The 26,607-nt window shown below is 45.6% G+C and overlaps 2 protein-coding genes across 3 annotated transcripts in view; both read right to left on the bottom strand.

Annotated features, from left to right (window-relative positions):
* Positions 1-13,010, bottom strand: part of LOC123996927 (WW domain-containing transcription regulator protein 1-like) — a 72,333-nt gene extending 59,323 nt beyond the window's left edge. Inside the window, exon 1 of one of the 2 annotated variants that reach the window (XM_046300780.1) lies at positions 12,149-13,010. In XM_046300780.1, the coding sequence (XP_046156736.1) occupies positions 12,149-12,552 (404 nt within the window). In that variant the 5' untranslated portion in view covers positions 12,553-13,010. The remainder of the gene's footprint in view (positions 1-12,148) is intronic. The other variant, XM_046300779.1, reaches the window with a different exon arrangement.
* Positions 13,011-18,301: 5,291 nt separating this feature from the next.
* Positions 18,302-26,386, bottom strand: LOC123997121 (COMM domain-containing protein 2-like). The gene is made up of 5 exons (XM_046301188.1): positions 26,162-26,386; positions 25,102-25,179; positions 24,885-24,967; positions 24,530-24,703; positions 18,302-20,068 (listed from the first exon to the last, which is right to left on the bottom strand). The coding sequence occupies exons 1-5, from the start codon at positions 26,226-26,228 to the stop codon at positions 19,868-19,870; spliced, it is 603 nt and encodes a 200-aa protein (XP_046157144.1). The 5' UTR covers positions 26,229-26,386; the 3' UTR covers positions 18,302-19,867.
* Positions 26,387-26,607: the final 221 nt, after the last annotated feature.

Below are 26,607 nucleotides of genomic sequence, written 5' to 3'. Positions count from 1 at the left end.
TTCCAGAAGCAAGAGAGTCCAAAGAGAGAGAGCAAGAGAGAGAGCGAGCAAGAGAGAGAGCGAGCAAGAGAGAAGCGAGCAGAGAGAGAGCGAGCAAAGAGAGAGCGAGCAAGAGAGCGAGCAAGCGAGAGAGAGCGAGCAAGAGAGAGAGCGAGCACAAGAGAGAAGAGCGAGCAAGAGAGAGAGCGAGCAAAGAGAGAACAAGAGAGAGAGCGAGCAGAGAGAGCGAGCAAGAGAGAGAAGCGAGTATCAGATGATATATTTCAGATCGGAGTATGTGTTTTTAATTTCTCAGTGTGCAGTAATCTAAATCACCGCTGAATCTCAGTACATATACATAGATTCTGTGACATAGATCTGATCAAGTCAACTCCACAACTCAAGAGAGCGAGAGAGAGACGAGCGAGAGAGACGAGCGAGAGAGAGACGAGCGAGCGGGAGAGACGAGCGAGAGAGACGAGCGAGAGAGACGAGCGAGAGAGAGAGCGAGCAGCGAGCAAGAGAGAGAGCGAGCAAGAGAGAGAGCGAGCAAGAGAGAGAGAGCGAGCGAGCGAGCGAGAGAGACGAGCGAGAGAGACGAGCGAGAGAGACGAGCGAGAGAGACGAGCGAGAGAGACGAGCGAGAGAGACGAGCGAGAGCAAGAGAGAGAGAGAGAGAGAGAGAGCGAGAGAGAGAGAGAGACGAGCGAGAGAGACGAGCGAGAGAGACGAGCGAGAGAGACGAGCGAGAGGGGAAATTAGCAGGACAGGCTGACTGTAAAGAAAGGGGAAACAAGTCCTGGGGTGTGTGGAGAAGAAGCAGAACATCTCTGATGAAGGGTTGCAGCTGCCTTCCATGTTTAAGGTCACACCCTCATTCTCAGTATCAGATGATATATTTCAGATCGGAGTATGTGTTTTTAATTTCTCAGTGTGCAGTAAGGCTGAATCTCAGTACATATACATAGATTCCCATAAATCTGATCAGGGCTGTTTCTATGGATTGGGGGGGGCTGAGAGCTGGATGGGACGGGTGGGGGCACAGGAGAGAGAGCTGTGTCCTCAGCTGTTGTGTGGAGGAGACAGGAAGGGAGCTACAAAAGTCTGTCGACCTCAGTGAGATTATACGACATTCACACACACAGCTTTGTGCTGGCAGTCTACATTCCTCTCTTTCGCTCTGTAATTCATGCACTCACTTCCTTACTAATGTCTCACTCTTTTCCCCTCTCTGTTATGGCTCACTTCCTTTACTAATGTCTCACTCTTCCCCTCTCTGTTGTGGCTCACTTCCTTTACTAATGTCTCACTCAGGTTCCCCTCTGTTGTGGTTCACTTGGCCTTTAAATAACAGGGCTGTTTCTCTGTTGGGGCTGAGAGCTGGATGGGACTAATGTCTCAGCTGTGTCCTCAGCTGTTGTGGAGGAGACAGGAAGGGAGCTACAAAAGTCTCTTCCCCTCAGTTGAGATTAGACATTCACACAGCTTTGTTGGCAGTCTACATGTCTCACTCTTCCCCTCTCTGTTTCATGCACTCACTTCCTTACTAATGTCTCACTCTTCCCCTCTCTGTTGTGGCTCACTTCCTTTACTAATGTCTCACTCTTCCCCTCTGTTGTGGCTCACTTCCTTTACTAATGTCTCACTCTTCCCATCTCTGTTGTGGTTCACTTCCTTTACTAATGTCTCACTCTTCCCCTCTCTGTTGTGGCTCACTTCCTTTACTAATGTCTCACTCTTCCCCTCTGTTGTGGTTCACTTCCTTTACTAATGTCTCACTCTTCCTCTCTGTTGTGGCTCACTTCCTTTACTAATGTCTCACTCTTCCCCCCTCTGTTGTGGTTCACTTCCTTTACTAATGTCTCACTCTTCCCCTCTGTTGTGTCTCACTTCTTTACTAAATCACTCAAACGCCTGTCACTGTAGTTCTCACACATTCTAATATTAAGTATCACAACCGGTTGACAAAAACAAGCAATATTCTCATGAATACTTTTAGCTAACATCTTGAGCGCCTTGCTCCTGGCTATAACACTTCCAACCTCCAGTTAAACTGCAGTAAGGAAACGTATGTTCACTTGGTCTGTGTGTCCTCTTTGTGTTAGGACTCAATATGAAGGACTAACTAAACTACAGCCTTCTCCTCCGCTCTGCGTTATTAGGCTGTTGCAAAGCGGCCATTTTGTTGTCCTGCTAAAAAAGGGTTCCAAGCGGCCATTTTGTTGTCCTGTTGTCGTCAACGCGGTCTGCGCAAAACAGAGCTGACGGTGGTCCGTCAGTTCGCGTCGCGTTCCCAAAATGTACATAAGACAGTGACACAAACTGACCTGCGCCGGCTCCGTATGCGTTAGATTGTGTAGACTCAAAGCAAACCCAAGCCGTTCCTGTTCCTTTAATGCCCGAGAGGCCTGGACCTGTGGAGAATTTCTCTCCATCCCTGAGCTGAGACTGTTTCTTCTCTGAGCTCCAGCTCAGTAACCTCTGCTCAGATTCAGGGCCATAGACAGAAACAAACCGGGGCCACAAACTCCGCTGGTTTTAAATTCAGCCCACGTGACATTTCCTTCAACTTTAATTGCGTTCAATACAATGTATATCTGTAAGTCACGCAAGGCCAAAGTGCTGTGCAGCTCTCTGGAGCCACAAAGCCCTTCTTGTCCAAGAATAACCCCCATCAGCAGGAGAGGAGAGGGGAGCGGCCCAAACGCCCGGCCGGCCAAACAAGCAGGTCTTCATGCTCGTCCAACTTACATATTGGGACAGGAAGTGGATTGAGCGTGTCCGCAGAGCTGGCCTCCGCCAGGGCCATACAGAGCTGGCCTCCGCCAGGGCCATACAGAGCTGGCCTCCGCCAGGGCCATACAGAGCTGGCCTCCGCCAGGGCCATACAGAGCTGGCCTCCGCCAGGGCCATACAGAGCTGGCCTCCGCCAGGGCCATACAGAGCTGGCCTCCGCCAGGGCCATACAGAGCTGGCCTCCGCCAGGGCCATACAGAGCTGGCCTCCGCCAGGGCCATACAGAGCTGGCCTCCGCCAGATACAGAGCTGGCCTCCGCCAGCTGGCCTCCGCCAGGGCCATACAGAGCTGGCCTCCGCCAGGGCCATACAGAGCTGGCCTCCGCCAGGGCCCAGAGCTGGCCTCCGCCAGGGCCACAGAGCTGGCCTCCGCCAGGGCCTGGCCTCCGCCACAGAGCTGGCCTCCGCCAGGGCCCAGAGCTGGCCTCCGCCAGGGCCATACAGAGCTGGCCTCCGCCAGCCATACAGAGCTGGCCTCCGCCAGGGCCATACAGAGCTGGCCTCCGCCAGGGCCATACAGAGCTGGCCTCCGCCAGGGCCATACAGAGCTGGCCTCCAGCCTACATACAGAGCTGGCCTCCAGACTAGAAAGAAGAGGCAGAGGGATCCAGCAGCATGTCTGCCTGTTTGATTGGCTATCTGCTAACCGCCTGGCTGATTGATTGGCTAACTGGCTGGCTGACTGACTGGCTGCTTGGCTACCAGGCTTGACCAACATCTGTTCTGGCTGTTCCACAGCCGCTTCAGATCTATCTGTGTAGCAGACATCAACATGCCTGTTACTTTGCAGCAGTACAGGCTATTGTTTTGGAATGTCTATTCCCTCACTCTGCGTGTGTACGACTCCCTAACCACCACCCCCCCCCCCCCTTCTGCCTAGAACAGACTGAGGCAGCAGAGAAGGAAAGAGGGAGGGAGGTAGAGAGCCTCATGGCCCCTGGCTTTGGGCCTCTAACTCCAGCCGAGTCTATGGGAGCAAAAGGGAGGAGGAGCAAGAGGGAGGAGGAACAAGAGGGAGGAGGGAGACTTATATTTTTCCAAAACAACAGTTCAAGCAGTGACTAACGAGACAGCCGATTGGCTGCCTGTGCCTGGCACATGTAATATGTCACAGCTAGGTGGCTCATAGCATATGGAGACCCAGTGAAACTGACCTCCAGGTTAGTACACTAAAGGTTACTGACAAACAAAAAGGCACTGGTGGCTGGGATGGTGCAGGAAACCAAAGACACGACAATCAACTGAACTCTACCTGGCTGCCTCAGTTTGGGTCCTGATAGTGACACTCTTCTGCCATTGGTAAGGAGTGCCCCTGTCCCAAGCCATAGAATGGCCAGCACAACACATTCCAAAACAATGACAACAAAGAATCCAAATTAGAACATTATTGTCATGGAACATGTTGTGCCAACAAGGATGACAGTGTTCGGAGAATATCTGTGAGTATGCTCCGACTCGGTCATGCTCTTAGGATCTAGCCGTACCCTTCGTGAAAACAAAAATCGGCACCAGCCAACCAGCGTTTTTACCAACAGACTGCTGGTCTGGTCCTAATTTCAGGCCCTAAAAAAACTCATACCATTCCAGGTTGAAGATAAACGTTTAGGACAAGAGGATTCTAATATCCCAGAACTCTTTGCATAAATGACGAAGAACTCTAAACTAATGAACCAGTGATGCTGCTCAGCACTGGTTCCATGAATCTGTGTATTTTCTAAAGCTTCCACATGGAATCATTACATATTCCTAACCTGGGTATCTTCAACCTAGTACCAAAACCCATGACCTCTAACCTCAACAGCCACTTCCACTCCTCGACCCTGCCTTCCTGGTAGAACCCCCACCACCATCCACCTACCGCTTAACTGTCAGTCCAGCTTACAGGTGCAGAACAGACCTCACCCTGCCCATGTAGACCTACCTGAACATCCTCCCAGGACAGCCCTGGGAGAACCCCACCCAGCCACCATTACACCCCCAGGCAAGGTTCAGCCTTTAGTTACAATTTGCAATTGCCCCCCCACACAGTCTCGCTCTCTCAGACTGAGCCACTAATAGTAAACTATTAAAAGAACTGAATACACCTTTCAAATCACAGCACCATCCATCTTAGTGTTTTGCACCAGGTAGCTAGACAGTTAAGTAGAACTTTTAATGAGCTGGTTGGTCTACTCCAAGCAGTGGCTCTGAGTCTGTCCCTGTGGGTCCGTCCATACATGATAGTGTGTATAAAAACACACTTCTGGCAACAACTTCTCAGCCGGAACCTAAAAACTGCAATATATAAAAGACTTCATGGGAGACCTGACCAAAATAGAAATAGAAATATGAGTTATAGATCTGTCACTCATTGAAAGCAAGTCTAAGAATCGCTAGATATCTTACGTATGCTATTTCTATGCTTCCTGTTATTATGTTTTTCGTTTTGACATCTTTTTACTTTGGGTTTTGTACACCAGCTTCAAACATCATTTTTTTTGGGGGGTGGTGGTTATGGAAAATATATTTCACAGCGGTTTAGATGGTACAATTATTCCCTACAATACACTTGCTTGCTTTGTCACAAACTGAAAGAATTTTGGCAACCAGGAAATCGCAGAACACACGTTTAAGAAGGCAGAACACTACAGGCTACATACTCTCTCGTTGCTGATTGGTCAAAACCAATCACAACATGGCTGATATTAGCTATGCATTAACATAGGAACACTAACAATGAATTTCAGCTACACCGAATTCCATTTACAACAGATTTACGGCAGATTAACTTGTTTCTGTTTGCAGCCCTTTGAAGACACTGCACCCATCATTAAATGGCAAACTCAGGCTTAATTACAGACTACCCTTATTCCCAATTATTTTGTAAGAACAAAACAAAAAAAACACTATCCAAAACAAAGGAATTCCCTAATAAGAGCAGACACTCTGGTATGCAGTGAGACAGCCTTGTGATTGAGGCAGACACACACACACATAGCCTTGAGTATGCAGACCAGATGAAAGCCCTAAGAGATGCTCAGAGCCATGGTGTAAACTAGACAGCGGCCATGCTGGGGACCATGTTTGTACATAAAGGGCTCCAAGCAGTAGAACTCAAGATAAAAGCCGGGATTCAATGCGGGCCGTGGGATGTCCGATTGAGCCGACATCTGCAGCATTGGCGTAGTACCAGTGCCTTTAACACGGTGCATAGCCGAAGAGGGGGAAAACAGATTGAACCTTGGCCGAAGACTCACCTTCATTCTCTCCCGTCTTGACTTTCACCTCTGCCTCAATGTACCAGGACAGACTGTTCAAATCTCAGTCCCACCCCCAAATCCCTGTGCTAACTCAACCCAACAGAGAGAAAGACTGGTTCAGCTAAACACTTAATGACTTCTGCTCTTCAGTCCCACCCCCAACCCCTGTGCTAACTCAACCCAACAGAGAGAAAGACTGGTTCAGCTAAACACTTAATGACTTCTGCTCTTCAGTCCCACCCCCAACCCCTGTGCTAACTCAACCCAACAGAGAGAAAGACTGGTTCAGCTAAACACTTAATGACATCTGCTCTTCAGTCCCACCCCCAACCCCTGTGCTAACTCAACCCAACAGAGAGAAAGACTGGTTCAGCTAAACACTTAATGACTTCTGCTCTTCAGTCCCACCCCCAACCCCTGTGCTAACTCAACCCAACAGAGAGAGAGACTGGTTCAGCTAAACACTTAATGACTTCTGCTCTTCAGTCCCACCCCCAAACCCTGTGCTAACTCAACCCAACAGAGAGAGAGACTGGTTCAGCTAAACACTTAATGACATCTGCTCTTCAGTCCCACCCCCAACCCCTGTGCTAACTCAACCCAACAGAGAGAGAGACTGGTTCAGCTAAACACTGAATGACTTCTGCTCATCTCTCAGCATCAAATCGGGGGCGGCAGGGTAGCCTAGTGGTTAGAGTGGAGGGGCGGCAGGGTAGCCTAGTGGTTAGAGTGGAGGGGCGGCAGGGTAGCCTAGTGGTTAGAGTGGAGGGGCGGCAGGGTAGCCTAGTGGTTAGAGCGTTGGACTAGTAACCGAGCTGACAAGGTACAAATCTGTCGTTCTGCCCCTGAACAAGGCAGTTATAACCCACGGTTCCTAGGCCTTCATTGAAAATAAGAATTTGTTCTTAAGTGACTTGCCTAGTTAAATAAAGGTCAATAAAATCACCTCTCGTCGAGTCCAGAGTCCAGTGAGGACACAGCCACCCACGCTGATCTCCCGCTCTCTGTTATCACTATCACTGACACTATCACTTCTTCTATCGCTGGCACGATCATTCTGTCACACAGACCGTTAATCAGTCACTTTACAGTAAGTTACTCTACTGTAAACCCACACGAGGCATCGCCATGTCAAGCCAGCGAGGCAACTCTTCCTCAGACCAGCTTGGGAACGCACGGTTAGGGACTGGAACACTGTGGTTGGGGTGTAGAGTGGATGTCTACGAAGGGTCTCAGTCCACGGTAATGGGCTCCTGTTGCATTGGCAGTGAAGGTGAGAGCATTGAGATGGGTTTGGACACGTTTCAATTGAGAGAAAAGTGGGAAAAGTGGGAAAGGTTGAGCGGGTGACACAACACGTTAGTTTTACAGTTACCACATCCTGACTGGATTCAACTGGACCGTGCCGCTCATTTAGCTCTGTTCACTGTCAATTGCACTAAGTACTAAATTCAATTGTGTCAGCTGTCGCGACATGTCATTGTTTTCACAAGTGTGCGGGTGGGCGTGGAATGGGGGGGAGGAGAATAGATTAAATAATTGACTTGTGGAAACACACACTACTGAGTGGATGTGAGAGAAGCACAAGACAGTAAGGATGTGTGACCTATGACCGACCGGGGGCTACTGTCATCATGCAGGATTTCCTGCAGAGCCAAATGGCAGGATTCTAGAACCTGAGGTCCTATTCATTTGATGTTTACACACATTGTATCCTTTTGGGGGGAGATTCCAATGTAAAGTAACATTCCTGGAATAGAACACTGAAAAAATAAAAATTAATAAACTCATGCCTCAAAGAGCTTCAGAAGGCAGACAGGAGAGAGGATGGAGAGGCAGTGGCATCCTAAACAAAGAGCTCAGAGTGAAACTTGCAGATCCAGCAGCCCCGGGCCAGCCAGGCAGACTTTGTTTTCCTGCCTGGTTAATTGCAGGGTGCGGTGGGGCTGGGGCTCCCAGCTTTGTTGCTGGTGACAGAGCAAACTGTGAAAACCTCTGCAGGAACAGGCATGTTCACACCCCCGGTTGGGACCGAGAGAGAGAGGAGACCCCTCCTGGAGCCTGGGGTTAGACTGCAGGCATTCCCTCCCTCTCCTACCCCTCTCCGCAGCTCCTCCCCTTCTCTACAGCTGCCAAAAAACAGCCTCAGCCGCTCCTTCTTTCCCTGCCTCCTCCCCTCTCTTTCCCTGCCTCCTCCCCTCTCTTTCCCTGCCTCCTCCCCTCTCTTTCCCTGCCTCCTCCCCTCTCTTTCCCTGCCTCCTCCCCTCTCTTTTCACAGCCTTCTCTTTCTCCCTGTCGTTTTCACCCTCCTTCCTCCCACTTGTCCAACCCCCTCATCTCGCTGTGTTCTTCCCCCACCCATCTCTCCTCTGGGAAGTTATCTAGCTAATGAACAGCCAGCCCTCCTGATCAGTGCTCCCTCTGTTGTGTGGTAGTTCTCCTGACGGTCAGTCAGGATGCAGCCAGCCAGCCAGAACAGGCCAAACCTCTCTTTTTTTAAATTTAACTAGGCAAGTCAGTTAAGAACAAAATCCTATTTACAATGACGGCCTATACAGGCCAAACCCGAACGACGCTGGGCCAATTGCACGTGTAACAGTACAACTTTACACCGTCCCCTCGCCCATACCTAGGCGCGAACCAGGGACCTTCTGCACACAACGACAACAGTCACCCTCGAAGCATCGTTACCCATCGCTCCACAAAATCCGCGGCTCTTGCAGAGCAAGGGGAAACACTACTTCAAGGTCTCAGAGCAAGTGACGTAACCGATTGAAACGCTATTTAGCGCACACCGCTAATTAAGCTAGCCGTTTCATATCCGTTACACACGCCGCCCTATGGGACTCCCAATCACGACCAGTTGTGATACAGCTTGGAATCGAACCAAGGTCTGTAGTGACGCCTCTAGCACTGAGATACAGTGCCTTAGACCGATGCGCCCACTCAGGAGCCCCGAGCTCTCTGCTTTACTTTTCAGTCCAATGGCTGCCTGTTTCCTGTGGAACACCCCCCTCTGACAGCATTGTTATTCATAGTTTTACCTGGTCAGTTGGTGTTTAGCATGCTAGTAGATACCCATAGACTTCGTCATTATGCTAAAGCTACTTAGCATTGGCTTTGCGAATCTACCTCCAGTTTCCTTCATATTGGACACAGAGCTAAATGGTATGCACTAGTTCAGGGTTAGGCAACCCTGTCCCATGTACTGCAAGCTTTTGTTCCAACTAGGCACCATGCCTGACCAACTGAGATAATTCATCAGTTCTGCGGCACTCCAGGACCAGGGTTGCCGACCCTGTACTAGTTCATCGGACTCTGGTGGTGAAGTAGATAAAGGGGACACTGCCAAAATCCCCAAGTATCCCTTTAAGTTAATGTTAAATGGATACCGATTCCTTTTGGAGACAATGGGCTGCGGGATGTTGATACTGTACTGTTGAGTAATCTGGGAACAGAGGCTCAGTGTGTGAAGTGAATGTGTATGTTTTAGCACAGGGGCCCCCTCTGTTACCCCTGAGGCTGAACGGAGAGTAAACCCAGGGTGTGTTTTCTCACACCCTCTATAATAACTATCCTTTTGGAGGACACCCTGCTGAGCTGACCCCTACCACACACACACACACACTTCTGCCTTGGGTCAGGTAGCCATGGTGACCCCTACCACACACACACACACTTCTGCCTTGGGTCAGGTAGCCATGGTGACCCCTACCATAATAATAATAATATATGCTTTTACACCTGCATTGTTTGCTGTTTGGGGTTTTAGGCTGGGTTTCTGTACAGCACTTTGAGATATCAGCTGATGTACGAAGGGCTATATAAATAAATTTGATTTGATTTGATTTGATATGCCATTTAGCAGACGCTTTTATCCAAAGCGACTTACAGTCATGTGTGCATACATTCTACGTATGGGTGGTCCCGGGGATCGAACCCACTACCCTGGCGTTACAAGCGCCATGCTCTACCAACTGAGCTACAGAAGGACCACACACACACACACTTCTGCCTTGGGTCAGGTAGCCATGGTGACCCCTACCACACACACACACACTTCTGCCTTGGGTCAGGTAGCCATGGTGACCCCTGGGCCAGGGAAGAATGAGTCTGCCTTGGGTCAGGTAGCCATGGTGACCCCTGGGCCAGGGAAGAATGGGTCTGCCTTGGGTCAGGTAGCCATGGTGACCCCTGGGCCAGGGAAGAATGGGTCTGCCTTGGGTCAGGTAGCCATGGTGACCCCTGGGCCAGGGAAGAATGGGTCTGCCTTGGTCAGGTAGCCATGGTGACCCCTGGGCCAGGGAAGAATGGGTCTGCCTTGGGTCAGGTAGCCATGGTGACCCCTGGGCCAGGGAAGAATGGGTCTGCCTTGGGTCAGGTAGCCATGGTGACCCCTGGGCCAGGGAAGAATGGGTCTGCCTTGGGTCAGGTAGCCATGGTGACCCCTGGGCCAGGGAAGAATGGGTCTGCCTTGGGTCAGGTAGCCATGGTGACCCCTGGGCCAGGGAAGAATGGGTCTGCCTTGGGTCAGGTAGCCATGGTGACCCCTGGGCCAGGGAAGAATGAGTCTGCCTTGGGTCAGGTAGCCATGGTGACCCCTGGGCCAGGGAAGAATGGGTCTGCCTTGGGTCAGGTAGCCATGGTGACCCCTGGGCCAGGGAAGAATGGGTCTGCCTTGGGTCAGGTAGCCATGGTGACCCCTGGGCCAGGGAAGAATGGGTCTGCCTTGGGTCAGGTAGCCATGGTGACCCCTGGGCCAGGGAAGAATGGGTCTGCCTTGGGTCAGGTAGCCATGGTGACCCCTGGGCCAGGGAAGAATGGGTCTGCCTTGGGTCAGGTAGCCATGGTGACCCCTGGGCCAGGGAAGAATGGGTCTGCCTTGGGTCAGGTAGCCATGGTGACCCCTGGGCCAGGGAAGAATGGGTCTGCCTTGGGTCAGGTAGCCATGGTGACCCCTGGGCCAGGGAAGAATGGGTCTGCCTTGGGTCAGGTAGCCATGGTGACCCCTGGGCCAGGGAAGAATGGGTCTGCCTTGGGTCAGGTAGCCTTGGTGACCCCTGGGCCAGGGAAGAATGGGTCTGCCTGTTCGTCTAGTTCTTCACAGAGTGAAGAGTCACAACACTCATTAGCATTGAGACTGACGGGTGTCTCCATCAGGAGAGATCGGGAGATACGAGCCAGCAGCACTGATAAGATACGAGCCAGCAGCACTGATAAGGTAATCACTTTCTTATCAAGGTGATCACAGGTAGGTGTGTGTGTTTAAAACAGGTGACAGAACAGAGCCTCTTCATTGATTTAAACACTGATATTTTCAGTCACACACACTTCAGTACACCGTGGGCCTGTGTTTAGGTGAGAGATGAAAGGTCAGCGTGACACTTCAGTGTGAAAGACATCTATCTGCTGTTATTGTGTCTTGTCCCTGTGCATGAGTGAGGATAAGACACAGAAGATAACAGCCATTGTGGTTTAACCGGCTGGGGCTCGGAGAACGAAACCAAAGACAACTTCACTGCTGTTGCAAAACACACTAGAGGTGGTCTGTTATCACGTTGCCCATGGAGATACGTCCCTTATTTAAATGGCTAAACTTTCCATTGAGTGTATTAAGAGGTTTTCATGTTATTATATGGCCTAGCACAAAACATTGAATAATTTTGGGAATAAGATGAATCCAAAACAAAAGCATTGGGGCCTGCGTGAAAAGTTTGACACAGAGCACTAGGGGGCTACTTCAAGCACAGACAGGTAGGACTCACATAAATGACTTGATGCTGGCTACAGGCCGTTATACATTAGGTTAGACCTGTGTGAAGGGGATGGCATTATAAGGTTTAACCTGAGAGAGCCAAACAAAGACACAAATAGTGTATTCTGTTCAAATTTGCCACATAGGTGTTCAAAGGGGCCAATCGTTCAGCACAGTGATCTGAAGCTTTTGCGGTTTACTCTCAGAGTTACACTGATTTCGCACAGTCCACTTTATACGTCTATCATTTCAGATTAACCAATGACTGAACTTCAGATCTGTGGTGCTTTAAGGATTATGGAGTTTTGTTTTATTGAAAGGACTGGGGACTTTAACGTGTGTGTTTTCTGTGGAATAAACTACAACAACAACAACTTACTTGAGAAAGTACTTCTGTCCGTTGGACGTGTAGGCCATCTCCCATCCAGGGGGCAGCGGCAACTCTTCGGCAACATCGAAAGACTGGTGGCGGATGTGCGAGTGATGTACCGGGCTTGGAGTTGGGTTGGCTCCCAATCCAATCTGTAAAGTTGCGGGCGAGGAATGTGACCGTACGTGTTGTACGGTGAGCCTGGGCGGGTGACTGCCCGAATCAGTGCTCGACTGTCGGGAGTGAGATCCAGAATCTGGCTCCTTGAAAAAAGACTCGGGTAACATTTTCTTCCTCCATGAACTGGCTTTCGGGTTCATAACCGAATTAAAAAGCGCCTCGAGATCCGTATCCGAGTCCTGCGCGACATGGATAACTTGTTGTCCTGGCATTGGCTGAAGTGGGTTGCTCATTTTGTCTTAATGTAAAAGTTAGAGCAATACAGAAAATATAAAAACGATTTAAAGTTGAGGCTTTATACAACTATCAAACGTTGAGCCTTCTGAAGTAGGCCTAGGCTACTCTCAGGCAAACTTTTATAAACCCTCTGTGTGGACAAAAATAGTTCACCTTTCTGCCGTCAAACTCGCAATAAAACTATTCTATTAAAGTAAGATAGAGAACAACTAAATTTGTCCCTACATGAGAAAAGTACATTTAAATGTAGCTACTTTCCCTTTGCTCCGGCCAGTTCGGTAGATCTTGTTGCTCCTGTCCCAAAGTTTGTAAACTCAACTTTTCTACGACGCCTGTGTCAGCAGTCGCTCATGAATAATGCATGAGCTCCGGCGCTCGAGGGGTTGGACCGTTTCAGGATTACTAAACAAATATCTCTCAATTTACAAACTATTGATGGCGGGTGTAACAATGACGCAAATGTTGAAATAGTTCTAACAAAATGCCACAAAGTTGCGGAATAGAGTTGTTGCGAGATGCTTTTTTGTAAAAAATCACAGCTGCTTCTTTCCGTTTGGAGACGGCCCTGTGTTCTGCTCTAAAATAGTTATTTACTGAAATATAACAATTTAAGTAAAGTTAATCTAAAAATGTCGACTGGATGTTTGTGTTTTGAATGTTCTGTAGAAGATAATGACTTTTTGGTGGAAAAAGCACAGCCGTGAAATCGTTTTGAATGTAGCCTAACGGATTGTCACACAACAGCCCCAGTGTGGGTGTGAAAACATTAGCCTACCCATCTGTTGGATAACCATTGGAAATTTGAGCGCTTGGTGCCCCGCCCTAGATACTTTGACTGAAATAAATGTTTCTCTGTGATTTTGCCCGAGTATACATACACTATGCAGTGATCTCTTCGAAGTAGGTTTCTCATTAATTTGCCCATATATAGTAGCATGACTGATAAACCCTCCCACGCCAGTCAGATACACTACTTTTTCTCTTTGTGAATTTTCAATCCCACGTATTCTTTAGTGGTCCAGTCTATAGTGTGGTGAGGGGCCTGTATTTGATAAAATGACAAATACATTGTGCTTGCAGTCGTTTCATTACAATGTCAACACATTGCACTCATGGCGAATTTTATCAACACGTTTTTTATTTATCTAGGTTCATTTTTATCCCCCTAAAAGTTATCTAGTTGAATTTTAGCCAATGTTTTTTAAATATTTTTTTTGGTGAATTTTATCAAATGTGTTTTTTATTTATTTAAATAAAACATATCCACTAATGTGGTACACAGGGCAAATATGCCTCTGGCTCAATTGATTAAAAAGTTCAGCATTAGGGTATTAGAACGCAGCAGGTTAAATCTCTGTTTGGTGGGCTAAATTAAGCTCCATGTTCATAACAATGAAAAATTGATAACAGTTTAGTTTGTTTACCTTTTAGAATAGATTCCTATATGTTTCCCAGTCGGTGGCCCTTCGGGCTTTTAACCACTGTGTGAAACTGTAACACGGGCCACCATAAAAGTAGCCAGAAGCCCTTGTACTCCACAGAGGGTGCAGCTGTCCTTTGTCATGTCAAATGCTAAGAGATGGCGTGTGCCACCCTGTAAACCAATCCCTTTGATGGACAATTACTCTGTCCTCAACAATGTACCTACCAAGCAGCCATGGACTCCTCAGTCTGGCTGGGGGGGGGGTCTGGGCTGGGTTCACTGGTCCGTTTCCGGCCTCAGACCACCAACCCCATCATGTCATAGAAGTAGTGCACCTACATGAATACAGTAGAATCTTCTCAAAAGTACAGTAGAATCTTCTCAAAAGTACAGTAGAATCTTCAAGAGTATAGTAGAATCATCAACAGTACAGTAGAATATTCTCAAGAGTACAGTAGAATCCTCAACAGTACAGTAGAATGTTCTCGAGAGTATAGTAGAATCTTCTCGAGAGTACAGTAAAATGTTCTCAAGAGTACAGTAAAATGTTCTCAAGAGTACAGTAGAATCTTCAACAATACAGTAGAATCTTCTCAAGAGTACAGTAGAATGTTCTCAAGAGTACAGTAGAATCTTCAAGAGTACAGTAAAATGTTCTCAAGAGTACAGTAGAATCTTCAAGAGTACAGTAAAATGTTCTCAAGAGTACAGTAGAATCTTCAAGAGTACAGTAAAATGTTCTCAAGAGTACAGTAGAATCTTCAAGAGTACAGTAGAATCTTCAAGAGTACAGTAAAATGTTCTCAAGAGTACAGTAGAATCTTCTGAGACCAAAAAGTCAATGATTTTCTCTGGATTGGAAGCTTCTTGGTCGAGAGGTAGGCTATGTATGGTTGACTATAGGGTGCAGAATGTTGATGTATCCCACAAAATAAATCAAATGTATATTTTTGTAGCCACAGCACTCACAGATACTGTACTTAGGGCGGCAGGTAGCCGAGTGGTTAGAGCATTGGACTAGTAACTGAAAGGTTGCAAGATTGAATCCCCAAACTGACAGGGTAAATATCTGTCGTTCTGCCCCTGAACAAGGCAGTTAACCCACTGTACCTAGGCCATCATTGAAAATAAGAATGTGTTATTAACTGACTTGCCTAGTTAAATAAAGTTCAAATAAAAAAAAATTATAATACAGCCACAAGCCACCAGTCATCCTGATGTAACATTGCATGCCCAACCAAAGCCCAAACACCAAGCTGTCTGGCGTGCCAGGAAAAGCCCCGGTCAGATGGCGGGGCAGTCAATGAACAGGGATCATATTCAACCACATAACATTGACTACATCCATAGTGGAGACATCATTTGAACTGAAGGTAAATAAAGAATTAGGATTATTATGTAAGAGTCATTGAAGTTCATAATCTGTTAACTCATACCCAAATAATGTTGTTGACTCGTCTTATATTCGTATTTGTTTCCCAAAGTATAAATAAATAATTTAATAAAAATAAACTTTTAAAAATCCCATCTCAAACTTGTATCTCAAGACAGTTTAGACAAATGTGTGCTATTTTCTCATAGAGATTGATTTCATCCTGCCTCATTGACTGAACTGGACAACAATCAACACTGGTCAACTCTTGTGAATAGTCTTTATGACCGGTATACGCCCACACCATTGCAACACAGAAAGGCTGCTTGTAACATACTGTTCCTTCCAAAAAGTAGTAATTACAAGCATTATTATAGGTCATATTTTATCAACAATCTGGAAACACTGGACAGTATCTTCAAAGGATGAGGATGAATTTACTCCCACAGTACTCATTCTCGTTTTTTTAGCTGTGCCTGCGATTCTGATTCACACACACACACATGGCTCTGATTGTCTCTGAGGTAAGCTCTCTGGCGATGTGCATCTGTCTCTGAGAACAGTTGACTTTGCCAGAAGTTCAGCAGATATCTGACACAGAACCCCTTGACCCTCCATACACACACCTCCACCCAACCCGTACCCTGAGAAACACACCTGTCACTGGGTCTATCCTGACCCCTGAACTCTACAGCAGCCCCCTCAATAGTCTGGGGGTTAAGAGGTAGATCTATGTGATACAGTCAGGGGTTACTTGCTCAGGGGCTCCCGAGTGGCGCAGCAGTCTAAGGCCCTGCATCTCAGTGCTAGAGGTGTCACTACAGACCCTGGTTAGATTCCAGGCTGTATCACAACTGGCCATGATTGGGAGTCCCATAGGGCAGCGCACAATTGGCCCAGCGTTGTCCGGGTTTGGCCGGTGTAGGCTGTCATTGTCAATAAGAATTTGTTCTTTTTTTTTCTACTGTGTTATTGACTTGTTAATTGTTTACTCCATGTGTAACTCTGTGTTGTCTGTTCACACTGCTATACTTTATCTTGGCCAGGTCGCAGTTGTAAATAAGAAGTTGTTCTCAACTAGCCTACCTGCTTAAATAAAGGTTAAAAAAATTAAAAATAACTCTGATATTTGACGATAGAAATTTTAGTCTTGCTGGTATGTTTAAGTTGTTTGTGTTATGTCTGTACATGCCTGCACAACATGTTATGATCTTTCATCATCTTCTAGATTAATAATGATCATAAGTTGATTACAAGCATGTCATTGTATTATTGTTACATTGTACTGGTATGTAATATGTTATTTATAAAAGGCTTTCTGAATGACTACATTCAACTGATCTAAATATGTTCTTATACACATCAGATGTCTTTTAATGATACAATAACGTGATTTTAGTATTCAGCCTCAAATAGGGTCTGAACTGTGAAGATGGTTCCAGGAAGTGCAGTAAAGTTGACGTGATTACACAGGAAGCACCTGTGTTATTGAACAACTGGGAGCTCGGAACTCGCTGACTTCCGAGGGTTCAAAACAACTGGAAACACAGGGGGAAAAAAAAAATCGCTCAGACTGGGAGAAAAACAAAATTGGTTTGAACAGTCATCCGAAATAGAGCCTCTTTCTAGAGCTGTGACTTTCCGACCTGAAGATCACTGACGTCGTGATTTGACCTCATATTCTTCCCAGTTGTTTGGAACACGGCATGCAGGGCATTCAGAAAGTATTCAGACCCCTTGGAATTTTTCCACATCTTTGTTTCAGCCTTATTCTAAAATGGATTAAATAAATGTTTTCCTAAATCTAAATACAATACCCCATAATGACAAAGCGGAAACAGTATTTATTTTAAATGTTTTTGTTTAACACTGTTTTGGTTACTATATGATTCCATGTATTATTTCATAGTTTTGATGTCTTCCCTATTATTCTACAATGTAGAAAATAGTAAAAATAAAGAAAAACCCTTGAATGAGTAGGTGTGTCCAAACTGTTGAATGGTACTGTATAATTTCAGGGCAGGTGTCTGTAGTGGTTAGAGTGTTGGGGCAGTAACCAAAAGGTTGCTAGATCGAATCCCAGAGCTGACAAGGTAAAAATCTGTCATTCTGCCCCTGAACAAGGTAGTTAACCCACTGTTCTTAGGCAGTCATTGTAAATAAGAATTTGTTCTTAACGGTCTTCCCTAGTTAAATAGAAATGCTTTCTTATATCTCCTAGATGTAGGACACTTCAAAACCTTTATTCCTTATTTTTTTACAGTTTTTTTCCCACATTTCTGAATGTCTTATTCGATGCATTTCTATGGGCTATAGTAATATAGGCCAAATTCAATTTTTCCCCTACATTGCAAGGGAGGGTAAGCTGATCCGCGATCAGTGCCTAGAGGCAAATTCTATCTGGTATGGTCTGGAGCCAAGACAGTTACAGTAACTTTCCAGCCACCATATTGGCCCGGTTCTATTTCTCCCCTAGTTCCTTCCCCCAGCTAGAATTCTATTCAGTATGAACTTCATAGGAGGGATAGGTACTGTAATTAGGAATAGGGCCGGGCAACCCCCGCAAAGGTTAATTTCCAGCTACTATATTCTCCAGCCTACTGTGTCTTAAGACTGCCATAGGAGTTGAATTAGGTCTCAGTCAAGTCTCTGCTTTTGTTTTGCAGATAGTAGTGGTTTACCAATAACATACATCAAAATAAAAACAGGAGCAAAGTTGAGTTGATTGGCCTAAGTAGCTGTTTTGTTTAGTTTGCTGATGGAGGTATTTGTGTAATCATTCCCTATTTGAGAAGTAATACTATTATAAACCAATGAACAGGCATGTGTTCACAAAAAATGATTGCCAAAAAATTAACTCACAAAAACCTGACATCATCACTCTTTGAAAAATGAATAGAGGGCAATATCTAAATACTATTCTCTGTTGCTCAAGAAACAGTCGCAGGTAAACATTTTAACTTCTTTGCTTTATAAAATTCAAAGTAACATTCAGCCACTCAAATTTAAATCAGAAATCCTAGAAGAATACATTAGTCAGACATGCAGGAGTAAAACAAAAAAATTAACACTTGATGTATAACAGAAAGAACACATTCTGAATCCTCTACTACATTATACAATGCAGTGTTCTCTCACCGTCCTCCATAATTGACCCTTCTCTATGCCCGCCCCCTCCTTGGTTACTGTTGCAACATCGGAAAATGTTTTCCAGTGCTTTGGAGACAACTAGCGCTTTCAAATCATATCCTGATGTCGAGACCAGATAGGAGTTGTATTCATAACATTGATAACTTAGCTAACATACATTGAGAAAACAAGTTATATTAAGCTAGCGTCAGCTACATTTTGGTGATCAATGAGACAAGAGTTTGCTACCCAGCTGAACTGGCAATGTTATTAGTATAATTTCAGATTTGAAAAATACTCCATCAACAGGCTCTGTATTTCAGGAATCGCCGTATCAAGTACTCCTGCTGCACTGTTAAGTTATTTAGCCATTTTGGCAAAATGTTGTTTTTAAAGAAACCTGTTTGTTTTTTCCCCATAGTCCTCACTGGATTTCATGTGATTTAAACCGGAGCTTGTCCGAGTCGGACATGATGACAGTGGCTATCCAGTTGATTGGTTGCCCAACATTCTGGGGCAGGGCTTAGCAAAAGGTCAATTGGTCCGTGAAAAGAATCAAGGCTACCCCCCCCCAAAAAAAAAAAAAAGTTAGCACAAAAAACGTGATATACAATACAATTAACACTTTTACATGTGAAGGTGAACAAATTCAATGATCAAAGAAATGGAATGCAAAAGCACTGCATGATTACAACTGAGGGCTTTTGCCAAGTGCTGTGTTTCCACAAGGTTAGAAAATATCCATCAGCAACCTCAACATTCAACATTAGAAATGCCCAAAATAACCTCCCACCTAATTCTGATCTGGTTATTGTGATTGCCATTAGCTAAGTGAATTAGAATTGCAATGCCTCATCTCGCTCCCTGATCGGAATAAAACTGCACAGGTGATAGCATACCCCAGGTGGCCTCTGCCATTTTTATTTCACTTTTCCTGATCAGCTCTCCCAGGGCCTGTGTCCACAAAGAGTCTCAGAGTAGGTGAGAGCTGATATAGGATCTGTCCATATAAATCTGATTCATTATGATCTAAAAAGGATAAACTGATCCTAGATACTCCAAGACACTCCGTGGCTACAGGTCTTGATCCAAACAGAAAGTAAAAAAGGAGACAAGGAGACATAAGCATGTGATAGTGGCCCATCTCCTATCCCTGCTATTCCTGATGCAGGGTAAGCTGTAGCGCCCTCTGCTGGCAGAGCTCAATTCAAAGTTGAGAAATAATTTCATGTCAGGGGGGACCCTATTTGCTCTTACATAGGGTTCCGGGGTCAACCTTGTTTGATGTTGCACAGGAATCTGTGTCCAACGGATTTGATGTTGCACGCGTCCAGATTAGTGATGTCCCAGTTCAATAACGGACAATAGTTGTGTCAGTCGGAGGTCCCTATTTGATGTTGCGTAGGATCCTCCGGCAATGTGTGGTCTTGAGCTCAGCTAGGGCATTCTCCAGCTCCTGGATGAGGTGCATCAGGGTGGCAGGGTCAGTCTGTAGTACCTTAGCGCTCTTATCACCTCCACTCTCCTCCAGGTGCAGCTTCATAGTCACTGTAGGCTTAACCTGCTGCCGGAGGGCACGACTAGCCAGCTGGAGGAGAGAGATGGGAGGGGGACTTTTTATTTTTACAAACTGAATTGATGTACCATCAAAGAGAGACAAACACAGAAAGACTCCACTCACACACAGGTCTAACTAGCCCCTCTCCCCCCCCAAAATTGCAGCATTTATTCAATAAAAACTATTTTTCCATGACGTTATCAGGCAGGAATATCGGAATATCGACGTAACTTGTAATGACGTTAGAAGCAACATTTGGTTTTCATCAAAAAATTATTGCGAGCTAGGAGGTGACCTAATAAAGGAATTTGAATATGTCACAAGAATACATCCCTTAGCTGTGGTTTATTGGCCATATACCACTAACCCCCAAGGTGCCTTATTGCAATTATAAACAGGTTACCAACGTAATTAGAACAGTAAAAAATAAAAATAAAAAAAAACATGTCATACACATGGTATATAGTCTTATTGAACACAGCTTTCAGCCAATCAGCATTCTGGGCTCGAGCCCAGTTTATAATTGTAAATAAATCCCTTTTGCACATGTGCATAACTACAGATAAATCCAACACGAGATTGGAGTGAGTTGGACAGAGGAACCTCGAAACCTCTGCACAAGAAACACTTGAACGGTCCTCCAAAAAAAAACAGAATGTGAAAACTATTTTCTGGCAATTGTGCCAGATGTTAAGACAAAAAATAGAATTCATTAAAGAATAAAATGGCCTTTCTACGAGAATGACTTGTCGTTTCAATAGGGATAGGCTACACACTAAAATCTAGGTTTATGATAGTAATTCACCTTTGCCATTGTTTGCTAAACAAGATGCAGGCTGACTATAGCCCTTGATAAGACTAGATCTAATTTCAGATCGCCTACAGTAGCCTAGGCAAGACGTAGGCTGAACAATTTAGCAGCTTGCTTAGTTCAAAATGACAGAATCATTTATCAAATCAAAATTTGATTGCATACACATATTTAGCAGATGTTATTGCGGGTGTAGTGAAATGCTTGTGTTCCTAGCTCCAACAGTGCAGTAGTATCTAACTAAATGCTTGTGTTCCTAGCTCCAACAGTGCAGTAGTATCTAACTAAATGCTTGTGTTCCTAGCTCCAACAGTGCAGTAGTATCTAACTAAATGCTTGTGTTCCTAGCTCCAACAGTGCAGTAGTATCTAACTAAATGCTTGTGTTCCTAGCTCCAACAGTGCAGTAGTATCTAACTAAATGCTTGTGTTCCTAGCTTCAACAGTGCAGTAGTATCTAACTAAATGCTTGTGTTCCTAGCTCCAACAGTGCAGTAGTATCTAACTAAATGCTTGTGTTCCTAGTATCTAACTTCAACAGTGCAGTAGTATCTAACTAAATGCTTGTGTTCCTAGCTTCAACAGTGCAGTAGTATCTAACTAAATGCTTGTGTTCCTAGCTTCAACAGTGCAGTAGTATCTAACTAAATGCTTGTGTTCCTAGCTCCAACAGTGCAGTAGTATCTAACTAAATGCTTGTGTTCCTAGCTCCAACAGTGCAGTAGTATCTAACTAAATGCTTGTGTTCCTAGCTCCAACAATGCAGTAGTATCTAACAATTCACAACAATATAAACAAACCTGAAAGTAAAAGAATGGGGATTAAGAAATGTAAATATTAGGAACGAGCAAAGAGTGTGCAAAGCTGTCATCAAGTCAAAGGGCGGCTACTTTGAAGAATCTAAAATATATTTTGATTCGTTTAACACTTTTCTGGTTACTACATGACTCCGTATGTGTTAATTCATAGTGTTAATGTCTTCACTATTATTCCATGTGTGTTATTTCATAGTGTTAATGTCTTCACTATTATTCCATGTGTGTTATTTCATAGTGTTGATGTCTTCACTATTATTTCGTGTTATTTCTAGTGTTGATTCCTATTATTCCATGTGTGTTATTTCATAGTGTTGATGTCTTCACTATTATTCCATGTGTGTTATTTCATAGTGTTGATGTCTTTACTATTATTCTACAATGTAGAAAAATAGTAAAAATAAAGAAAAACCCTTGAATGAGTAGGTGTGTCAACTTTTGACTGGTACTGTAAATGTCTATGTATATATAGGGCAGCAGCCTCTAAGGTGCAGGGTTGAGTAACCAGGTGGTAGCCGGTTAATGATGGCTATTTAACAGTCCGATGGCCTTGAGATAGACTGAAAAACAGATTCTCTCAGTCCCAGCTTTGATGCACCTGTACTGACCTCGCCTTTTAGATGGTAGCGGGGTGAACAGGCCGCTCAAGGGTTGAGATCCTTGATGATCTTTTTTGGCCTTCCTGTGACATCGGGTGCTGTAGGTGTCCAGGAGGGCCGGTAGTGTGCCCCCGGTGATGCGTTGGGATGACCATACCAACCACTGGAGAACCGTGCGGTTGCGGGCGAAGCAGTTGCCGTACCAGGCGGTGATACAGCCCGACAGGATGCTCTCAAATTGTGCATCTGTAAAAGTTTGAGGGGCCAAGGCAAATGTCACCACACTGTCTGTGTGGATGGACCATTTCAGATTGTCAGTGATGTGTACGCCGAGGAACTTAAAAACTTTCCACCTTCTCCACTGCAGTCCCATCAATGTGGATGGGAGGGGAGGGGGGATTCCTCTGCTGTTTCCTAAAGTCCACAATCATCTCCTTTGTTTTGTTGACATTGACTGAGATGCTATTTTCCTGGCACCACACTCCCAGAGCCTTCACCTCCTCCCTGAAGGCGGTCTCGTCATTGTTGGTAAACAAGCCTACTACTGTTGTGTAGTCTGCAAACTAGATGATTGAGTTGGAGGCGTGTCTGGCCACGCAGTCATGGGTGAACAGGGAGTTCAGGAGGGGGCTGAGCACACATCCTTGTGAGGCCCCATGGTTGAGGATCAGCGAAGTGGAGGTGTTGTCAGGAAGTCCAGGACCAGTTGCACAGGGCAGGGTTCAGACCCAGGGCCTCAAGCTTAATGATGAGCTTGGAGGCTACTATGGTGAAGGCAGCGCTATAGTCAATGAACAACATTCTGACATAGGTATTCCTCTTGTCCAGATGGGATAGGGAAATGTGCTGACGATTACCCTATTGGGGCGATAAGCAAACTGAAGTGGGTCTAGGGCGTCAGGTAAGGTGGAGGTGATATGATCCTTGACTAGTCTCAAAGCACTTCGTGATGACAGACGTGAGTGCTACGGGGCGATAGTCATTTAGTTCAGTTACCTCTGCTTTCTTGGGTACAGGAACAATGGTAGCCATCTTGAAGCATGTAGGCCCAGCAGACTAAGATAAGGGTTGATTGAATATGTCTGTAAACACTCCAGCCAGCTGGTCTGCGCATGCTCCGAGGACGCGGCTAGGGATGTCGTCTGGGCTGGCAGCCTTGCGAGGTTTAACACGTTTAACTCTTACTCACGTCGGCCACAGAGAAGGAGCCCAAAGTTCTTAGCGGGCCACGTTGGTGGCACTGTGTTATCCTCAAAGCGGGCGAAGAAGGTGTTTAGCTTGTCCGGAAGCAAGATGTCGGTGTCCGCGATGTGGCTGGTTTTCCTTTTGTAGTCCGTGATTGTCTGTAGACCCTGCCATATACATTTAAGCGTGTAAACCCTCGCAAGGTACCAGACCAGACGGCATCCCCGGCCGCGTCCTCAGAGAATGCGCAAACCAGCTGGCTGGAGTGTTTACGGACATATTCAATCTCTCCCTATTCCAGTATGCTGTCCCCACTTGCTTCAAGACTACACTGTTTGTATTCAACCATATTCCCAGTCACCTTGCCGTGGTTAAATGCGGTGGTTCACGTTTTCAGTTTCGCGTGAATGCTGCCATCTATCCATGGTTTCTGTTTTTGGGCAGGTTTTAATAGTCACAGTGGGAACAACATCCTTTATACACTTCCTGATGAACTCAGTCAGCGTGTAAGCCTCAATGTTATTCTCAGAGGCTCCCCGTAACATGAATAGGAGAGGCGAATTTGAGTTACATGTTTCCCAATAGCCTGCTGAAATAGGCTGCTGAGGATGGGGGTTATACTCACTGAATTAAATATTAATAACATGGATATGAACTGAATATGCTTAACATCAACAACAGACATTGTCAATGAGTTACATGTTTCCCAATAGCCTGCTGAAATAGGCTGCTGAGGATGGGGGTTATACTCACTGAATTAAATATTAATAACATGGATATGAACTGAATATGCTTGTCAACAACAGACATTGTATTTCCCCGGCAGCCTAATCTGACTGACTGTTACCGTCAATCTAATGCATTTTAACAAATGATCAGCAATTGTGATTGACCGGCGCAACTTAGAAATAGGCCAAAAACCCACAGCCAATACATTTTCACCCGCGACATCGTTATCAAAGTATCCCAATTTGTCAGGGAAACCGCAGACTTAGCAACCCTGCACGCACAACAAAAGCAGACGCACAGACAGGCCAACAGAGAGACATGCAGACAGAGAAAACAAACGGACAACAGAGTACCTGCACGTCCAGCCTCCACTCCAGGTTGTGGTAGTGTGGCAGTGAGGGGGTGAGTTCACCCAGGATGTGTCGGATCTCCTTCCTGTTTTCCAGGTAGAGCTGCTGCAGCAGGTGGTTCAGCTCCTCGGTGAAGCCCAGCACCAGCACTGAGTCCTGAAAGTCCACCTCAGAGATCTGCAACACATACACAAGGCAGAGAACAGGCTTAACATAGCAATTCATTCTGAACTCTTCCGAGAGCTGCCTCAATGTAAGTGTGCTAGTTAGAGACTAGCACACTCCTCTGTCTAACTTCTCACCCCTCAGTGTGTTAGGTGTAGGAAGGGTATAGGGCAGGCTCTAGGTACCCACTCACCATGAGTTTGGAGCTCTCGGTGAGCAGGTACATGAGTCCCTCCACACCATGCTGTACGGTCTCTGCGTCAACATTCAGCTTCCCTGAAGGACACAGTGAGGAGGGGAAACGAGTTAGCTACAAGTCTACCATGTAAAACATGTTGAACAAAGAAATGGAATTACAGCTTTACACAGAGAAAATGTTTTGTAGGAAGAATCATGCAACTGATACTTACTGGCAGCCCCCTCATAGATCTTAGGGTTTGTTCCCTTTCGCAGGAACTCAACTGCTATTCGTCCAAATTCACCAACCACTGATAAGGAAAAACAAGAAATATTACCCCTCAAATTGTGGCAATGATCCTGTGACTCCGGTCCAGATCACCATTAGCCTACCACTAGGCTGGACAGCAGCTTGTGGGTGTTAAAGTGTAGGGCCATAAAGCCCACTGGCGGCTGCCCTGGCTAGCCCAATAACGGACTAAAGGAGCCTAACTTTACTCAGTATTTTCCAAGGACTATGTTACCCTATTCATAGACGTTAATTATGTTAGCGCCCATTGACTAAAGTATCTTCTCGGACCAGCTTGCTCTAAATAGTCATACGCATCGCTTGTGGTACGGTTTTGGAAACCTAAGGAACATATTCCATATCAGCGAGAAATTTTCAAAAATGAAAAGGTTAAATTACTACACAACTTTTATAAGATTAGGGCTCCCACACGGAAATATTACCATGTTACAGACCGGGTGGACGACCGGTGCGAATCTGCGTCTCCGAACACCGGTGTCCGTATATAAACGTAAGACGGACGCTACAAACGTTTTTTTTTTATGTTTTAAATGTGATATGAAAGTAAAGGGAACTACGTTTCTATAACCATACAGCAATTGAGTATCGATTCACGTTTAGATTGAGTATTTTGGCTGCCACAGCCAATTCGCCTTTAAAAACAGAACATGTAAGGACATAGCACCTATCCCGCCTAGGGTTATATATGAGGACTGCCTTGCTTTCTGATATTCTAGTGGCATTTGACATATTGTTAGACCCATTAGTCATGTCAGATCCACTCAAGGGGTATCGGTAGCTTGGTTGTTTCTGGACAGGCACAGTAACATTATAGGCAGACGGAAGTAGCGAACGTTAGTTGGAATAACATCTTGATAACAGACAGGACAATCGATGTTGCACTGGTTTAATAACTTTAAAACACAATTAATCTAGCGTTGATTTAGTTAGTCTAATGACAGCTGGTAACATTAGCTAGCTGTCATGCTAACAGTCATATTTACCCGCAGAGTCCACCTCTGGCAGAAACCCCAGGTGCTCCTTATGTTCGTCAGATAACACCAACAGCATTATTATAAGTTATAGTCTAACTCTTGTTGTGCAAAGTCGACAAAATGTACCTAATACAGCATGAAATGTTGACTTTTATCAGTTAGCTAACTAGGCTGATCAAAATCACATGACCACCAGGATCAAAATTCTACAGCCCATACAATCCGAAAGAAACAAAGTAGCAGCAGAAAAAAGGTTCCGGATTACTGCCGCACTGGCCTGCTTATATTTGTCCTGTTACAAGTGTTTAATGTAAATGTATTTCTTGCATATCCCAACTCCCCATAAGACACCCACACACGGCCAGGGCCACCATTGACACGTTAAATGCCTTGCTCAAGGGCACAGCAACAGATTTACATTTTTTTCCACATCTTAAACTGTAATGACATGGGTG

Source organism: Oncorhynchus gorbuscha, linkage group LG15 (assembly GCF_021184085.1).
Source record: "Oncorhynchus gorbuscha isolate QuinsamMale2020 ecotype Even-year linkage group LG15, OgorEven_v1.0, whole genome shotgun sequence".
Lineage (NCBI taxonomy): Eukaryota > Metazoa > Chordata > Actinopteri > Salmoniformes > Salmonidae > Oncorhynchus > Oncorhynchus gorbuscha.
This window is presented reverse-complemented; position numbering and strand designations above follow the sequence as displayed.